Source organism: Coprinopsis cinerea (assembly GCF_000182895.1).
Source record: "Coprinopsis cinerea okayama7#130 chromosome 3 map unlocalized cont3.3, whole genome shotgun sequence".
Classification (NCBI taxonomy): domain Eukaryota; kingdom Fungi; phylum Basidiomycota; class Agaricomycetes; order Agaricales; family Psathyrellaceae; genus Coprinopsis; species Coprinopsis cinerea.
Window position 1 is genome coordinate 1,650,350 of NW_003307542.1, and position 17,211 is coordinate 1,667,560.

At 50.8% G+C, this 17,211-nt stretch overlaps 10 protein-coding genes across 10 annotated transcripts; 2 read left to right on the top strand and 8 right to left on the bottom strand.

The window, feature by feature from the left end:
• The first annotated feature begins 214 nt into the window (after positions 1–214).
• Positions 215–1,329, top strand: CC1G_14182 (hypothetical protein). Its single transcript, XM_002911603.1, has 4 exons — positions 215–549; positions 610–700; positions 756–957; positions 1,008–1,329. The coding sequence occupies exons 1-4, from the start codon at positions 492–494 to the stop codon at positions 1,122–1,124; spliced, it is 468 nt and encodes a 155-aa protein (XP_002911649.1). The 5' UTR covers positions 215–491; the 3' UTR covers positions 1,125–1,329.
• A 265-nt stretch (positions 1,330–1,594) lies between these two features.
• On the top strand, positions 1,595–3,023 carry CC1G_14183 (hypothetical protein; the record flags this gene model as incomplete). Its single annotated transcript, XM_002911604.1, has 6 exons — positions 1,595–1,834; positions 1,897–2,088; positions 2,159–2,207; positions 2,259–2,366; positions 2,417–2,533; positions 2,584–3,023. Exons 1-6 carry the CDS (start codon positions 1,700–1,702, stop codon positions 3,021–3,023), a joined length of 1,041 nt encoding a protein of 346 aa, XP_002911650.1. The 5' UTR covers positions 1,595–1,699.
• Positions 3,024–3,512: 489 nt separating this feature from the next.
• CC1G_01949 (hypothetical protein) lies at positions 3,513–5,455 on the bottom strand (the record flags this gene model as incomplete). The annotated part of the gene is made up of 4 exons (XM_001830261.2): positions 3,513–4,556; positions 4,802–4,927; positions 5,078–5,152; positions 5,210–5,455. 4 exons carry the CDS (start codon positions 5,453–5,455, stop codon positions 3,513–3,515), a joined length of 1,491 nt encoding a protein of 496 aa, XP_001830313.2.
• A 365-nt stretch (positions 5,456–5,820) lies between these two features.
• Positions 5,821–6,890, bottom strand: CC1G_14184 (hypothetical protein; the record flags this gene model as incomplete). The annotated part of the gene is made up of 7 exons (XM_002911605.1): positions 5,821–5,861; positions 5,914–6,003; positions 6,062–6,192; positions 6,266–6,421; positions 6,473–6,603; positions 6,666–6,729; positions 6,781–6,890. The coding sequence occupies 7 exons, from the start codon at positions 6,888–6,890 to the stop codon at positions 5,821–5,823; spliced, it is 723 nt and encodes a 240-aa protein (XP_002911651.1).
• A 247-nt stretch (positions 6,891–7,137) lies between these two features.
• On the bottom strand, positions 7,138–8,424 carry CC1G_14185 (2-hydroxyacid dehydrogenase; the record flags this gene model as incomplete). Its single annotated transcript, XM_002911606.1, has 5 exons — positions 7,138–7,383; positions 7,461–7,948; positions 8,008–8,224; positions 8,285–8,346; positions 8,400–8,424. 5 exons carry the CDS (start codon positions 8,422–8,424, stop codon positions 7,138–7,140), a joined length of 1,038 nt encoding a protein of 345 aa, XP_002911652.1.
• Positions 8,425–9,496: 1,072 nt separating this feature from the next.
• CC1G_01951 (hypothetical protein) lies at positions 9,497–11,349 on the bottom strand (the record flags this gene model as incomplete). The annotated part of the gene is made up of 7 exons (XM_001830263.2): positions 9,497–9,511; positions 9,565–9,670; positions 9,736–9,788; positions 9,849–9,996; positions 10,054–10,235; positions 10,297–10,670; positions 10,728–11,349. 7 exons carry the CDS (start codon positions 11,347–11,349, stop codon positions 9,497–9,499), a joined length of 1,500 nt encoding a protein of 499 aa, XP_001830315.2.
• Positions 11,350–11,399: 50 nt separating this feature from the next.
• Positions 11,400–12,553, bottom strand: CC1G_01952 (hypothetical protein). The gene has a single exon (XM_001830264.2). It carries the CDS (start codon positions 12,548–12,550, stop codon positions 11,450–11,452), a length of 1,101 nt encoding a protein of 366 aa, XP_001830316.1. The 5' UTR covers positions 12,551–12,553; the 3' UTR covers positions 11,400–11,449.
• A 673-nt stretch (positions 12,554–13,226) lies between these two features.
• CC1G_01953 (ER-derived vesicles protein ERV14) lies at positions 13,227–14,276 on the bottom strand. Its single transcript, XM_001830265.2, has 6 exons — positions 14,113–14,276; positions 13,900–13,961; positions 13,772–13,840; positions 13,598–13,710; positions 13,417–13,539; positions 13,227–13,358 (listed from the first exon to the last, which is right to left on the bottom strand). Exons 1-6 carry the CDS (start codon positions 14,123–14,125, stop codon positions 13,325–13,327), a joined length of 414 nt encoding a protein of 137 aa, XP_001830317.2. The 5' UTR covers positions 14,126–14,276; the 3' UTR covers positions 13,227–13,324.
• A 264-nt stretch (positions 14,277–14,540) lies between these two features.
• On the bottom strand, positions 14,541–15,495 carry CC1G_01954 (ER-derived vesicles protein ERV14). Its single transcript, XM_001830266.2, has 6 exons — positions 15,437–15,495; positions 15,319–15,380; positions 15,194–15,262; positions 15,026–15,138; positions 14,851–14,973; positions 14,541–14,787 (listed from the first exon to the last, which is right to left on the bottom strand). The coding sequence occupies exons 1-6, from the start codon at positions 15,441–15,443 to the stop codon at positions 14,754–14,756; spliced, it is 408 nt and encodes a 135-aa protein (XP_001830318.2). The 5' UTR covers positions 15,444–15,495; the 3' UTR covers positions 14,541–14,753.
• Positions 15,496–15,859: 364 nt separating this feature from the next.
• Positions 15,860–16,811, bottom strand: CC1G_01955 (hypothetical protein; the record flags this gene model as incomplete). Its single annotated transcript, XM_001830267.2, has 3 exons — positions 15,860–16,064; positions 16,122–16,660; positions 16,722–16,811. 3 exons carry the CDS (start codon positions 16,809–16,811, stop codon positions 15,860–15,862), a joined length of 834 nt encoding a protein of 277 aa, XP_001830319.2.
• Positions 16,812–17,211: the final 400 nt, after the last annotated feature.

Here is a 17,211-nt window from a genome sequence, read left to right on the forward strand (position 1 = left end):
GCATATACTTACTAGACAGTGTAATTCCTTTCTCTTGATGAGAAATACATCAATCATGTTCAGCAGATAGCAGAAGGATGTAACTATTGCGCGCGATGGTAACCGGCGTCTGTGGGATGGACCATCAGGAATTCGGACTCCGCCCCTGCCTCAAAGGAACATGATGGCCCTTCATTGTGTTCCCCGTTTCGTTCGTTCGTTGCCGCCGTTGTCGGTTACCCTTTGTCTCTTTCTTCTTTCTTCTTCCACCTTTCTTTCTTTTCTCGAGAGCTGAGCTCTCTTCAGGTCTTGCTCTTGGATTAACCGTTTCTCGCGTCGCTATCTCTGTCCTCTCTTTACTGGTCTTCAAGCTTTTTTGCAAACAATCCCTCAAACTGCGAGCCGGGTCTCCATACAATAGGGCATCTCGACTCCAGCCTAATTCTCAAGTTCCAGCGTCTTCAATACCTCCAATTCAGTCGTAGAACGATTTAACCGTCGAATCTATCACCATGGGCAATCTCATTTGGCACGAATATGCGCGCTACGTTTCGATTACTGCCAGTGTCTGTGAGTGGAAATGCAACTTCATGGTAACGAGGTGGATTTAACACACTGATGTCGCATTAGATGCTGTCTGGGCAGGATACTGGGGTATTTTCTACCGAAAGTATTTCTGGGACTTCGTTGACGGCCGCCTCCGTGACCCTGGAGGACTCCAGTACGTCTCAACCTTCGTTCCTGCCACCGAAGAGCCTCTGACCAATTAACTGCAGAGCCGGACCCGACGCTGCGCCAATGGTTGCCATGATCGTCAAGGCCCCTGTCATCCAAGTCTTCGCCATGATAATCGGCTTGGTCATGTTGTGTATGGAATGCCCACTCCCGTTGATCAAGAACACGTCCATATATCGCAATCTCATCGTTCGGGTGGTCCTTCTGGCGGCTCAATTCATATTAACGATCCTGTTCTACCAAGTATGTCCCCTAACCAACATCTTGGCGAGCCTGTACTCACTCCTCGATAGGGAGTCAACGCTGCCGTTTATTCGCTCCTTGCAATGTTTTGTTATACGCGAGCAGTTATGTTAGGAGAAGAGATGAAAGAAGCGAAAGAGAACAGGGGAAGGGGAGGAGCTGCCTAAAGTAGTCCAGCATAGGCACGTTGCTGGACTGCTTAATTCTCGTGGCACACGCTTTCCCCTTCATTCATGTCTATCTTCACGCAGAGAAGGAAAACTAAGCAAGCTTTCACCTTCATTTACGTTAGGCTGGTCTTAACAACCCACTCCTTTTGGTTTCCGTTCTTTACAATTTTTGAACACTTTCTTTCGCAATATCAGCCAAAGTTTGGACCAGTACCTGCTTGCTCGCTCTCGTTAATGATACTAGTTGCCGGCCATAACGGCCGTTTTCCCGCCTCCGTTTCTTTTTTCCTCGTTCAGGGACATTTGTATTTCTAGATGCTAAACGCATGGCTATCCTGGGTCCTTCAAAGTTCAGACTGAGGCTGGTGTTTTTGGAGCCTTCAAAGCCGTGATCGTGTGGCCGCTGATATTGTAGCGCGATGAATTCTGACGCGAGACGCCTGGAAATCGACCATATCCGCCTCGAACAAGTCTCGACCGATAGCCCACCCCGACCTCGAGCTCATCGTCGCTTTCGCCGACACTGTCCTTCTCAACTACCACCCACATAGCAACGCCGACATATTGCTACAATGTCCGAGCCCCAGCCGTCAACTCACGCTGATATCATTCAGAAAATCCCTACAGCCTTCGAAAGCGCAAGAGAATCCGGCGATCTGTTCTATTTTCCCTCGACCGTCGTCAAGCATAACGAACTGGGTGTTGAAGTAAGCCCGTTCTTTCCAACGAGAACCTGGGTTCCCTGGTTTATGGGTTTCGTTGCCTGCAGTTCGAAATCACACTATGCCCGGCGTTGCAACATAAGCCTGCTCTTCCCACTCCTCACTTTGAGAGCGTAGAAAATGGTGATGCTGGAACTCCCGCCAACAAGAAGTTCGACCCGTTCGCCCCTCCCTATAATCCTCAGCTGTATGTGGGGGACATTGTCGATGAATTGACGGAGGATCGCTTTGCTATCTTGGTGCGCACACATCCGCTTTTCCTCGCCTCGATCGAAACATTAATCCTAGCAATCGTATTCCCTGATATAGCTCAATAAATACACCGTCGTTCCACAGCACTTTTTACTGGTGACCAAAGGTTCGCAACTGCCCGCCATAAAAGGATATAAATCTTATCGTCGTCGAACAGAATTCTCCTCGCAGGCATCACCTCTGCTTCCCTCCGAACTTGTCCAGACGTACCGCCTTCTGGCAGCTGCTCGCCAAGCGGGCAAACACTTCTTCGCCTTCTATAACTGTGCGTATCTTGGGTTTACTACAAGACCATCTGTTGTTCAACTTGTATAGGTGGAGATAACAGTGGTGCCAGTCAGCCTCACAAGCATGTCCAGTTCATTCCCACTGCGACCGCCTCTGGGCCACCCATCGAGACACTGGCGAGAAGGGCACAAATAGAATCCCAAGGTAGGCTCTGATCCCCGCTATCTATCCCGTTTCTTACTCTTTCGATGCAGGGAGACCATTCGCACTGACGTCTTTGCCATACGCCAGTCACACCTTCCGCTTCCCACCAGATCTAAGCTCTTATAGCGCAGAGGAAATAGAAGGAATTCTTTCCAGCGCCTTTATGCAACTACTCGACCTCACCATCTCAACCATCCGACACGACCCAGATTACCCTACCGGACGCCCTTCTTACAATGCCATCTTGACCCTGGACCACCTCCATCTCATCCCTCGCAAACAAGAGAATCACACACTGTCGAATGGAGAGAAGCTTTCTGTCAACTCGTTGGGTTTCGCAGGGATGCTATTGGTGAAGAGTGATGCAGAGTTGGAAGTCGTCAAGCAGGAGACGGTTGGGAAGATTCTCAGGGGCGTAGGCCTGGAGAGTGTACACGATATCCAGGTGGCGGGAACTTGCGGAGAGCCACCGGCTACGGCTGTCCTGTAGAGCCTAACACCCAATACAAATGATGATAGATAACTATTTATGCCTGTATGAATATTGTCTCAGACTTCCACGAGGTAATAGGAATTTCCAACCGCTTTCGACCCGTAATTGGAACATGTCTATTGGGCTATCAGATTGCGCGCAATTGTTGGGTAAAACACGGACCACTGATCTAAAAAAACCGACGAGCGGAAGAGTCGAGTAGTTCTGGCTACCTTGCCGGCCTGTGGTGTATCGTAGAAGCCATGCGCGTGCTTACCATGGCATCTCGCATCGAAGGTCAAAACAGGTCAATGTGAATCGATAACTATACATATGCGAGGACTAGACAGCGAAAGCAGTAACAGTTACAAGTAGGGCGTGAGGAAACAGGAGAGAGAAGGCCAGACAAAGTCCCACTAGACCAAAGAAAACCGAGAGATGAGCAATAGCAGAAGACAAGCGAATGGAGGAAAGAGTAAACTAACATCGAAAGCCAACTATCAGCGGTCAATTAAGCGTTTGGAGTTTCATCCACTCCTTGTCGTTGGCATTGAAGTCTACGCCCTTGGCTTTCCACCAAGCTCTGGCGGCGTCCCCGCCACCAATCGCATCCTCCAGCGCCTCCTCTATATCACACATCCGATATTGGATCGGCAATCCAGATTTATCCCACCACTCCAATACCTCCGGCCGATTATGTCTCGTGGCTCCGGTAAGGGCCTCTTGGTCGAAGATCAATTGCAACCCACTTCCAAGCCACCACTGCAGCACTTCCACCTTCCCGTGGCAACTTGCATGCTGAAGCGCGTGTCTGTCGTACTTGAACTCCAGCTGCGATGTTGCCCACCACTCCAGAACCTCCACATGGCCAGCAGTGCTCGCCATATCCATGACCCGACCGATCTTCAGAGGCACACCCTTAAGGGTATACTGCTCCTTCCACCAGTCGAGCACCGCAAGCTGGTTCTTCGCGCTCGCATACTCCAGTGCAGCTTCCGTGTAGTCAAACGTCGGACCATGGTTGAGCCACCAATCCAGGGAAGCGACCTGCCCATTACGAGATGCCCCGTCTACAGCCTCTGATATTGACGATGCTTCAGGTGCAGGGACCAAGTCGGGATGGGATTGAAAGCCATGCTTCCACCAATTGAGAACGTTTATTCTGCCGTGCCGAGATGCCTTTATGGGGATGAGGTCATCCTTGAATGCAGCGAGAAACATTTTGTGGTGGTGAGAGAGGAAATGCTCCAGTACATTGACGTAGCCAAAGCGGATGGCCGACACTGCACCGAGCTTGGTCAAGGGGTTGGTGGCACTGGGATTGGCTCGACGAATGGCGCGGACATCCCCTTTGAGGACAGCTTCATCGGTGCTGGTTGCTCGAGTCCAATCTGTTGGACGGGGAAGCGAGGTTGGTACGTTCAATGCCCTTGTGAGTTCCCAGTCTCCAACATGATCCAAAATATCTGCGATGATTTCAATGGGCAAGTCGGGGCTCAGGTGGGACCGTGGTTTTGTGGTGAGAGAGGGCGAGGGTTTTGGGGCAGAGGTCTGGGAACGGTCATGAGTTATCGTTGGAAAATGGTAAGTATGAAAGTCGTGGTTTGCAAGTCGTGAAGCGAGGTCATGTTCTGTTCCAGCTATGGGGAGGTTGCGGACTTTGAGGAAAAGCACGAGTTCCGAGTGCGAGAACTTGGAATAAGCCCTTTGAACTTGTTCCAAAGGTGATAGTTCATGCTGATCTAGGTCAGAATTCTGTCGAGATTGTAGAAATATTGACTTACCGCCATTCATACAGAAAAGTGGATGGTGGTTGGAAGAAAGAGCTGGGCCCTGGCAGTGGTAACACACCAAATTCCAGGCACGTGCGGCTCCGCCTTACCGGCACTCCAAGAAATGGCCTCTTGAGTCTTACACCACAACTATGACAATCATCCCGGAACATTCGCAACTCAATTACAGATCTCCATGTACAACAAGCGCTAGACGATCCTCAAACGCTCGATATACGGTACGAGTTCCCCCCAAGCATCCATATCCACCTCGACAAACTGTTGCTGGGAGTCGCCTACGAAACTGGCTGAGAGGTACAATGCATTCGACGTGCTCAGCAGCCCAAACTTGCTCTTCAAGTACAAGAACGCGTTCTGAAGAACCATTCATCAACGAGGACCAGGGAACCAGGAGGGTTGGAGCGTGCGTACCCGACCGTTCATTGCTGCCATTCGCTTTCTGCCCAGGGCCATGACCCTTTCACCACACTCGATCATTATTGGCGTCGAAGGAGGAGACTGTCCTCGACTACTTGCAGTAGCAATCGCCTGGAGTACCTCTGCAATCCCAGCAGCGATGGGGTTGGTGGAGGTTGCCAGCTCCGCTGTCGCTGGCTCAGATGGATTGGGAGGTGCTATATTCATTGCGCTGGGTGACCTTGAAGCTGCCTGGGGCATGACACTGGGCTCGTCACGGTGGCTGGAAGAACGAAACCGGGACATCGACATCTTTGAAGGAAGAAGTCGTTAAGACGTTCAATTGGAGTGTTCACATCATGGAACTGTATTCAATGTACTCGCACGGTGGTACTGAGGGAAAATCTGCCTGTGGACTTGAGAACCCCGAAGTCGATGGAAAAGCGGCGGTAGTGTTACGGTGTGTGGAAAGATAACACTCAATGTTTGAGCATGCTAACGTTGCTACTTAGGTTCTTTGAAAGATAACGACATGTGCCCTGGCTGATATCCAATCATGCTGGGAAGTTTCATCAATGCGAAGCGCTCCTCGACGCGGACACACGATGGCTATCTTCTCGAGTCCCTCAGTCCTTCACACTTGGAAGGAACTGCTCAGCATCGGTCCCTGGAAATCGACGTTTACCGACAGCATCGCGTGCAAGTGAAACCCTACTCACCGATATGGGCCAAAAAGCGCTGAAAGTTGACATGCAGCTGGTCAGAATCTACCAGCCCGAAATCCTTGACCAACAAGCGCGCGCTTTCCACTAGTGCATTCCTGTCAACTTTTTCGTGACCATGGTTAGCGGCAATCAGAGAACTTACGGTCGTATGCGAAGAGGGAACCCAGGTCAGCGGGCCACCACTTGCTCCGAGTCCCCTGAGGTGTTAGCACCACGGCCAAGGAATCGAAAAGATTGGACACCCCTAACCCCGCATTGGCGATCCTTGATCGACTGTCAATAGGGAGATGTGGCGGTAAGCACATGCAATGCAGGTTTCAAGTAGGCTATGGGCTCGGTCACTTACGAATTCTGTAGGGACGCGTTGACTATCCGGAGCTGCTCCTTGGTTTCTTCAGCTTGCTGACTGAGAGGAACGGGGATATGCTCTCTAATCTGTGCGTCGACCTCGGCCTTGACTTCATCCTCAATAATGGATCGGAGCTCTCCTCGAACTTCCTTCCTGGTCCTCGAGTCAGCAGGCGGAACTTGCTAGAGTCGTTCCAATACGCACAAGATTTCCACCGATCCAGTCTCGATTTCTTCTTGCAAGAGTCGCTTCATGTCTTGCATCTTCTTAGTGTGTTCAACGTCGTGTTGTTGCAAGAGCTGCCTCAGTCTCTGCAACTCCTGAAGAGGATCCTCCTAGAGGTCCGCGTGGATCAGCCTCCAGCTATTGTGCACGACCGACGACGACATCGCCTTACAGACTTCACTGGAAGATTACTCAATATCTTGGATTGTGATTGGAGCTGGGACGACGCTACATGTCTAGAGCGATAATGGTTAAGTGATGAAGGCAAACGAGAATGTTGTTCTCACAGATTCTGTGCGCTCTGTGTCATTCCCTTGATCACTTGAACAGCCTTCCGCCCTCCTCCATGATTCTGAGCTGCGACTGTCCGGGTTACAGCGTTTCCCGTAGTGGCCATGATGATAGTCTTCTGTAGCGTTCGACGTTGCCTGCCGCCACGGTTCTATAAGGCAGTTTCTATCGCGCCTCGAGGATACCTCGTGGCCCATTGAGGCATCTGACAAGTTGTATTGTTTATGATATTTAGGATTTCCACGACTAATAACATTAACGAATGGTTCTGATACGAAGGCTCCACAGTCGATAATCAATTCTTCCGTAGATGCGAAATATGTGCAGCGTCAGCGTCCTGCGCGCGAAAGGCCTTACAATTTCGAGTTCACCTTCGTCGCAGGGATGAGCCCCTTTTGCTTGTACTCGATAACCAAATCCTTCCCAGCTCCGGTGGTCAAAAAGTCCCTCAGGTTGGTCAAGGCCCGTACTTCCATCTTCTTCTGTGAATCCTGGTTTTCGGTGCCCATGTGAGGTAGCAGAGTTACTTGAGGGAATTCGAGTAATCTTGGGTTGACCTCGGGTTCGTTTGGGTATACGTCGAGACCGGCTGCTTGGAGCTAAAAGTCAAAGAGAAAGGGAAAGTTAACGGTCACGATGAAGTCGGGGTAAAAGGTAAGATCCAGGTTGTACGCACATGCCCATCTTCGAGTGCTCTGATCAAGGCTTCCTCGTCGATAACCTTCCCCCTTGCGGTGTTAATGATAATTGAACCAGGCTTCAGAGCGCGTATCCACTTTTCGCCGACAAGACCGACAGTGTCTTCACGAAGGGGAACGTGAATGCTCAGCACATCGGTCTGAGCCAACATCTCCTCCACATTCTCAAAGTACTCGCAGTAGCTGGGAGCATTGGCGTTCCTCCTTCTCGAGTGGTAAACCACCCTCATGGGGAAGGACTGCACCAATTCCGCCAAACGTAACCCAATTCCTCCGAGTCCAAGAATTCCCAAGGTTCGTCCCGTTACATCATGCGAGATCCTGTTCAGTCCAGCTGGTTTCCATTTCAAGGCACGCAGGGACCGTTCTGCCGCTGAATATTGGCGTAGGGTGGAGATGAGAAGGTACAATGCCGTTGTGGCGGTCGCATCATCGACAGCTCCTGGTGTGTTCGAAAGGTAAATTCCTGGAATTCCAAAGTGACTTTAGAGGATGTCGCCATAATGAAGTGAGGAGGTTTGTTACCCTTGGCTATGCAAGCGTGGACATCGACGGGGTCGTAGCCCGCCCCGTTGTGAGCAATCCATCGCACTGATGACGGTAGCCCATCGATGAGTTCTTTGTCGAAGACGCCGAGCTTCTTCGCGGACTCGTTCTCTCTGTAGATGCCGACAGTCCCTGCATACTTGCCACCGGGTTTGAATTCCGCGAGGAAGGCGGCGCGGTTGGGCGAGTCGACGTACTGTTTGCTTCGGTGTCACTGGCCACGTCGGGGACGTGTCGAGATGGAAGGGTCACTTACGACGATATCCGCGATATTGCCGAGAAGTTGCTTGACTTCGTTGTGTGCCCAGACGATTGTGCCTATAGCCAACTGGTGAGCTCGTTGTGTACGACGACGAGCAAGAGGTACTCACTGCAAATAAGGACCTTGGGAGGCATGGTGGGATGAGGTGTGGTGATGGGAAGTTGGGGCCAAGGAGGAGTATATATAATATTAATAAGTGTCACCGGGGATTGGAAAGAGTCAGGGGACGACAAGTCAAGACCATCATCGGAGAAGAATGGATTCAAATGGCAAAAACGCCAATCTTCCCTCTACAGTAACCGAAAAAACCGCTGACATAGGGGCGCTTTGCCTTCCGAATAGGGAACCGCACCGCCCGCCCGGCCGCTCTAGTCCCTCCGGCCAGAACTCGTGTACTCGCTTCTGTGGCGTCTGCAACTCGTGGAAACCTTGACCTGAGTTGAAACTCGTCTTCCAGTGTACTCTCCCGGACCCACCGGGGAGTACTTGTTACAATGCCACCTCGTCCCAAGCCTCGCGTCGCTCCCAAAGCACCACCGGATGCCATCCGACTCGCGATCGTGATGTCATGCTTTTGAATTCAAGTCGTCGCTTCAATCGAATTAGATGGAGACCCACCGGCGTACCAGTTCTCTGCCGACGAGAACGGTAGAACTTGATAACTATGTGCACAACTTTATACATCAGATCCGATGGCACTCTGCCTCCATGTCGGCGACCCCGGTATGCTACCGTTCTTCTCTAGAACGGCACTTGTTCTTGGGAACAATCACTCTCGGTACTTCCCATGAGTCAACTTTCAGGTACTGGTCCTCCTTTTAATCATGGTTTCAGGTGACATCATACACGACTCATGCCTCGAGGCTTGCAGCCATCATCACTATTTGGGTCATTTCATCGCTCGCTCTCGTGGGACTGAGATTGGCGAGCTACGAGCTTCATATGTTGGACGACGGTCGCAGAATTGACTTCGGCGCATACTGCCGTATTCGCTCCAGGAATCAGAAACCACGAAGACGAGAATTTGGAAACGAACCTCAAATGAAGACCGGTCACTTCTAATGCCTCACATGATGGATCTCTCACATTGTGATTCGTGCAGCTAACCCACGACAACCTCGTCAAGTGACGTTCTTTGTGGGCATTGCTAATGTATGTACGAGATTGAACAAACATCTATTAATCCGCAAGAACCGTTTATGGGAATTAATCACCCAGCAGCTGTTACCGGCTACTTAGCAAAAGGTGGCCCCTTTGGAAGGACAGACGCTCACCTGGGGTGCCCCCATTCTGATCGGCTTTAGTTTTCTGCATTCGCTTATGGCATTCCTCGCTCGTGTCGTGTTGAGCCGACCAGTGTCCCGGTAACTTCTGAGATACCTATTTTAATGTTACACATTGTCAATCAATTCCCAACGCTCCTAGTATAGGCAATGGGCACATACCTGAAACAAACCTCCTCCTTGAAGCTCGCATAGATTTTTCTATTATACTTGCGCTAATGAGAGGTTGGTACGTGTCCAAGAAGCTGTACAGAAGTGGCAGAAAGAATACGCACCTCGGTACGACGAGCCGACTCTTCGTACAAGTGTTTTTGATGGATGATGAAATGGTCCGCAAGTACATAGTAGTTCATGCCCGAAAGATACATTTCGAAGAGACAAGCCGCCTTGTTACCCCCGTATCCCACAAATCTCTCTTCACACCTGTCAAAAGGCGTCAGCAACTCGACAAGGAAGAAGCTGTGAGAAGCCACGACCCACCATGGAGGTCCAGCCTTCTTGAATATGACATACGGCTCGTACGCCGATTGGTACGTGGTCACCTTGTAAACGTCGCCCGCTGGTGCATTGTAGAACTTGGGATAATCCGTGCTATTGTGTCCAGGCTTCCAAGACGCATGGAACATGGATATTGTTCCGGCCTTGATTTTTGACAGAAGATCCTTTCATCACCAAACACATTCAGAATACCCCGAGGTTACATATCCAACGGCAATAACTCACCTGTTTTGTAGTAGGAAATGTAGAAAATCCTTTTTCCTGCCGAGGATCCGTGTATTCAAAGGCAGGAATTACGAATGCAGATAAGCCCTCCTCCAGCTTAGCTCGCACCCACGGATTGTTTCGAAGAGTGAGACGGAAATCTGTGCACAGGTAGAAATCAATATCCAGCATCATGACAAAGTTTGTCCGAGCGAAGAGGCGAGCGATGTTCCTCCAAGTGTTGAACTGCCGGTCAAAAGAGTCGAGAACCAGGTGAATGTCAGCGAAGCGGACCACAGTCTCCGAGGCTGTGACGATCTTCTGCAGATAATCCAGGATTTGGGACACTTGCTGTTGCGTGCTGTTCTTGACATGGAAGGTGACGGATATCGGTCCTGTTCCCGGGAATCAGTAAGCTCATGCGAGAGGGGACGAAGGTCATTCCAATTCACCTTGATATCTCTCGACAAGTCGTGCGAAGACATCCAGTCTGTCGCTAGTGATAATACTCGTGATCGTCACTTCATCCTCCGAGAAGGGACCAGTCGCCCGATAGAAATAAGGTACAACTTGACTGGGTCGCATCGAAGTAGCAAACGCTTTGGAAAACAGAACGTCATCGACAGAGGTTGAGCGAAGAAGGCCAGTATCGTGCGAGAAGGAACCAGAAGAGCCATTCGAGTTGTCTGCCAGATAAGAGCCTAGCAATTCCCCAGAGCTCAGCTGCACCCGATGATGGTGATCTGACTTTACACCACTGTCCAATGGTCTGGATAAACCAGGATCCCATGTTTCCTTGGCTATCCGTAAGGGCGAGCTTGAGAACGGCGGAATAATGTCCTTGACCGGGCTTGAGAGAAGAGTAGAAAAAAGACTCTTGGTCGTGTGGACAACGGACACAGTTGTATAGCCGACGACAAGGAGGTATCCCGCCCGAGAGAACTTCATGATAGCGCCGCTCTTTTTGATTGAAACGACAGCGGTGGAGATATCGAGCGTCGGCGAAAGCTGGTTAAAGCGAGATGATGAAAGCCAGTGCGTGGTGAGAAAGTGGTAACCGAGTTGAGCGGTCATGGATAAAGCACGTGGTAAAATTCGATTCGGGTAAATACAGTATCTGAATTACTCTTTCGAGCCATTGTCTCCTGGGATTTGAGATTCGGCGTCCCTTCCTTCATTTGTCTTGCTTCGAGATGTAGGCAGTCGCCAACGCGATCGCACCAGTGGCAGCGGCATCCTCGACATAGTGGATGTGGGGGAATACGTATCCTCGCTGCGCCAAATCGTTGAGAATGAGCTTCCTATATCCTTCCACTCCCACCAATGAACCTCCAAACGAGATGACCGAGTCCTTCGCCTTGACAACCTTCTGCGCATCCTTCGTCCCTTCCCCAAGCAGTACTGCAACTTGAGAAGCCAGATTGGCGGCGCACGCCTTGAGGATCTGCTTTGCCAACCAATCATCCTCCTCGAACGCCGCGTGGAACACCAATCGCGGGAGCGACGAGATCCGCTTCTCTTTGGGCAACCGTCGCAAATCGTCTGCTGCCCATGCATCTTCCGAGGGAGAGGAGGGAGTAGGATCGCCATGGTAAACGATGCCAAAGATCTCCATGACGTGGTCCACTCCGAACCGTTTGAGAACGCGATCCTTGAGTTTACTGGGTGGCGATGGTTGTCCAGTGACAGAAGCATGGTCTTCTTCGCGCAGAATTTGTCGTAACGTCTCCCTTCCAACATCATATCCCCCTCCTTCATCCCCCAATATCCATCCCCAGCCGCCCACACGACCAAGTTCCTCGATTTTACCCTCAGCGCCTATCTTGAAACTAACACCAATCGACCCAGTCCCTCCAATCACGGCAATGGCACTGTCGATGTCGGGATACATCCGCATTGGTGCGGCCAACAGGTGGGTGTCATTCGCAATTACGAGGTTGGGACCAGCAGGGATACCGATGAGCTTGGAGATGGCTGGGGTAACTTTGGCGATGGCAGCCGGAGAGTCCGCTCCTGAGACACCAAACCATGCAGCTACGAATGGGCTGACTATGCCCTCTGCGAATGGCAAAGCATGGATCGATGGATCCGACGGTCTGGTTTCTTTGAGTGCTTGGACGATGGCTTTATTAATCGAGTCGATGAAAGCGTCGATGGAAAGGTAGGTGATGTTGGATGGTCCTCCAGTTCCACGGCCAACAATGGCGCCAGAAGAACCTGCAATGACTACAGCGGTCTTTGTTCCACCACAGTCGACGCAAAGGAAGAGAGACATGATAGCGGAGGGAGATGGGAGAAAAATGCGACTGGAGTCGCGCCAAGTTGGTATTTATTCCCCCGTGTCAACTGAAGGGTAGCCGAGAACCATGCGATTGGGTTCATGTCCGCCATGCGCTGCGCGTTGAATTGGAAGATGACTGCCTGAGGCATCCATAACCGTCTAGAGAGGTCAATATGCTGTTCGACAAGAAACTTGTGATAAGAAACCCTCAGTGCGCCATGCAGCAACTTGAAGCTTCTTAACCTGTGATTCAATCGGTCGACCCTGGCAGGCCGCAGTAAGGCCTGCCCTAACGTTCCCACGGGTCTCAAATCCCATATAAACCTTCGCGCCACGCCTCTTTTTTTCTTCGTGCGGCGGCACGGCCATATCTTCCCCATGTTGCTCATGTCTGCTCATCGCACTTTTGTGCGATGCCCACGCGGATGTTCGAGTGTCAGGCCGTGCTCTGAGCAATACTGGACGTCTTAGCACCCATATCTCGTCTTTGTTTCTCCCCAAGGAGGAGATGGGTCGGTGGTTCATACATACAATCTTCACCAAGCTATTGCTCCTTTCATTCAAAGCCAGGATGGTGAAATGTGTCCATAGTTGGATTAGTCCGTAGGATATCGTCTAAATGAGTACAGCTTCAATGCGAATAACATTGTTCAACACAAACATAAGGAGCAAGAGAACAGAATGCTATCGGATTGAAGCGAGCAAAAAGTTGCACACAAGGTTGTACAAAGGCACATCACCTCATAATAACATTAGAGGTTTGGTCATCTATTCACTCTCTGCGATGAGGGCGACGATCATTCTGACGAGACCAATCGTCAGCTCAACATGTCGTTGTCACGAGCAAGGCCACAACTTACCGGTAGAGATAGTAGAAGAAGGAGAGGAGGTAAAACCCAAGCTTGATGAACGTCTCCTTTTTGTGCCCTCCTAGCGTCCGGAAAATTTCAGTCGCGTCGTACATATGCACTTTGTTGAATATTCTATGAGGCAAGACAAGTTCAGCGACAAAGTCCAGCAAACCAGGGTACACGAGCGCACTTATTGGCATTCCAAGCGACTAGCGGTGCGTTGAGGATGAACGCCATCCATTGGCCGGAAAGGAGGAAGAGGAGTGTGAGGAAGGCATGGGCGGCATGTTCAGGGATGACGAACTGCAAGCAACGCGCTGGGTTCAGCACACGTAGGGGGCAGGAGGGTGAAAAGAACGCGTACTTGGTTCAGCTTATTGCACAGGTCAATCGGGTTGATATAGTCGCACTCCAAATCCGAGAACATGATGATCTAGTAGTGGAAATTGTGGATGAGCAGGCGTTTGAACCAATATCGCGACGAATACGCACAAAGAACACCATGCAGAACAACAGTCCTGCAGCCATGAGGACTGCGAACAAGAACAACCATCCTGCTCATGCGACCAGAAGAGACAGCAGGACGCGGTGTGCGAGTGGGAGTTTCGAGAATGTGTATACGAGCAGCAGGGAGCCAGGAAAGTGATTTCGCAAAGAGATTGTGAGTTGTTCGTAAATGTTGCAGGAAACCGGCCGAAAACATACCTGCTCCGCCCATCCTTTAAGCTTCAAGATTTCGTGAATCGTTTCGTGAGTCAGAAAACGGTCGTGACAGAAATGCCTCTGGTCCTCAGCGTGTTGAAAGAGGAGACTTGGGCGTTCCGAAAGGGCACGCAGAGCGTTGTGGTGTGTAGGCTGGTATGAACGTCGACTGGCAGGCTCAGGACGTTTTCGAAATTCGCGGCTCCTCTCGCCAGTGACGTTTCGTGCCACACGTGGACCCGCGCCGATGCGTGATTGTGTGACTTGGCCTCATATCGAACCCACCGTGAACTTTGAACCGCAAATTAGCCTCATGGACAAGAGCGCATGGGTGAATAGTCGAAATATATGATATATTGGAAGCAACTAGGAGAAGTCCAGCGCAAATGGACTGCGAACTTGCAGTGAAGTACCCTTCAATACTCTTGGCCAGCTCCGTCCCCCCTGTCTGCATTTAACCCTACATCATATACTCAAGCTGGATCAAAGTGTCGTTAATGTGGTGGTAGTCAGTCGCAATCTCGAAAGTTCGTATACAGAGTCATTGTGAATGGTTGTACGCGGATTGCGCAACAGAACACGTATAAGGGACGCTGACGCGGTGCCGGGTAGGAACGGTGTCGTCATCTCGCGAGGAGGGATAATCATGGATTTTCGGCGACGAGGGCGACAATCATCCTAGCGAGGGAGAACGAGATATGTCAGAGAGTCCCAAAGGTCATGATAGAGATTACGGCGCACCTGTAGAGGTAGTAAAAGAACGAAAGCAAATAGAAAGCAAGCTTGAAGTAGGTCTCCTTCTGGTGCGAAGATAGCGTTCGGAAGATTTCTGTAGCATCGTACATATGGTTTTTCTTGATAACCCTGGATAGGCACTTCAGAAAGAAGAAACAGTGTATTGAGGGTGGCCACTCACTTATTGGCATTGTATGCAATCAGGGGGAGATTCCAGATAAACGCGGTCCATTGGCCGAAGAGCAGGAACAAGAGGGATAGGAAGGCATGTGCACCATATTCGGGCAATACAAACTGAGATTCACGGTCAGCACCTATCAAACGAAACGATGTAGATTCGATAGCGAACCTGGTTGAGTTTGTTGCAGAGGTCTATCGGATTGATATAGTCGCTCTCCAGGTCCGAAAACATGATCACCTATGTCCATATCCATTCAACAAAGTACTTAGCGACTTGGAAAGACTGAAACTTACAAAGAAGACCATCCCGAAAAGCAGACCAGCCGAGTACAGAACGGCGAACAAGAACAACCAGCCTGTAAATTTGCTTCAGTTAGGCGCTCGTGTTTCCTACAAAACCAAGGGGCCATACCACTCATTTTAACTCTCGGAAGAATATTTGAAAGTGAGGAAGAAAGGGCGAAGTGGGGGGACGAAAGAAAGAACCACTGGCGCGCGGTGGAGAAGGGTGAACGTCAGTTGGCAGTCCTGGGATTCTGATCGCTACTCGACGCGTGCCTCTGCGGCTCTTACCGTGATCCTTCCTCGAGTCAAGCTCACATTGCTTGTAACTTTGACGAAAGTGCTCACGCAATTGAAAACGACGTGTTCATTGGGATCCAAGGATTGCAGTTTGAGCAAGCGAGCGAATGGCCAAAGTCGAGGGGAAATAAAAGCAATATACAAGCAGTACAATAGTATAGCGACAAGATGGAGAGCAAAATAGTGGGTGAATTGAACAACAACAATCGCTACAAGGCAAAGAAACGAAACAATAAGGTGTTGCCAACGAACCCTAGTCCGTGTCCATCCTTCCCCCGCTGTCCCCACCACCACCACCTCGCTTGCCGCCACGACCACGGCGACCTCGTCCCCCTCGACCACCACCACCCCGCCTTCCCCTCGAGCCCTGAACATAGTCTGCAGGGTTTGCGCCTGGTGGTGCAACCAAGACCTGAGCACGGGGGTCAGTCTGCAGTAACGCGTCGGACCTCAATTTTCTGGAAAATACATCGAGTTAGGATTGTCCCGGTGGTGCAGAGCGGAGATATACGTACGATCCAGAATTTGTCTCCCCCGTGTCCATCAAGACATCCACACTACCCTCTTCCCTCACCAAGCCCAACCCATCTTCCCCGAACCGACTCGCCAAACTCTGCCCTGCCGTCGACGTCCCAACCATGGTTACTTGCAGGATTTTGCCATCTGCGGGTTGATTGTGGAACTTGGCAACAGCAGACGACGCCGCAGCAGCCGTCTTGAAATGCAGTCGAACCCTTGGGTTGTCTCCTCCCTCCATCAACTTCCTGTCTGTAATGGCGCCGCACTGCTTGAAGATGGCCGCCACATCCTCTGCCGTCGTCCCTGCTGCAAGTCCGCGAACGTCAACGACATTGCCTTTTGAAGAGGCGCCCTTGATAGATAGTTGGCCGGCTCCCGTGGCCTCGCGGAGGGCTTTCTGCGCCAGGTTGTTCAAGCCGGCTTTGGGAGCCACAGGTTCGTTGCCGAGGCGGGCTGATAATGAGTTATGGGATTCGAAGAGATCATGGGACCATTGTGAATCGATATCGCCCTTTGGTGGTCTGTCATTTCTATTCTGGATGGATCTTCGACGGTCGGAATTGAGGTTCTTGGAAGCGTGAAGAGGGGACACGCACATATGGGCCTGAAGCTCGGCCAGAACTCGATTTTGAGCGGACAGGTCCTGTCGCAGACGGTGCGCTGAGTCGTTCCAGCAAAGAGGTCATAATGGTGGGATAATAATGAATAGATAAAACGTTGGTGCAAAAGAAAAAAAAAGAGGAAAGCGTCGGATGTAAGAACGAACTGGGTTGGCGACTGCCAGAAAGCGATTTAGGCACAGCCACGTCCACTCCAAACAACGCGCATGTGGCTGTGCTCGATGTTCTACACGGACGCAACTTCTTGTCAACGACAGGCGTCCGCGATGGCTCTGCTACTTGCTCTAGTGAGCGTGCTCATGTTGACTTGTATGTATTGAGATTATTAGGCGTGACTAGGCATTTTTTGCGTTTCAAATTCTTCTCTCGAGGCTGTTTCCTGGAATTTGCTCATGAATCTGCTGTCAATTGGAGTCACATTGCTAACACGCCTGCATGAGGGATTACGCCACTTCTGCCAGAGGGC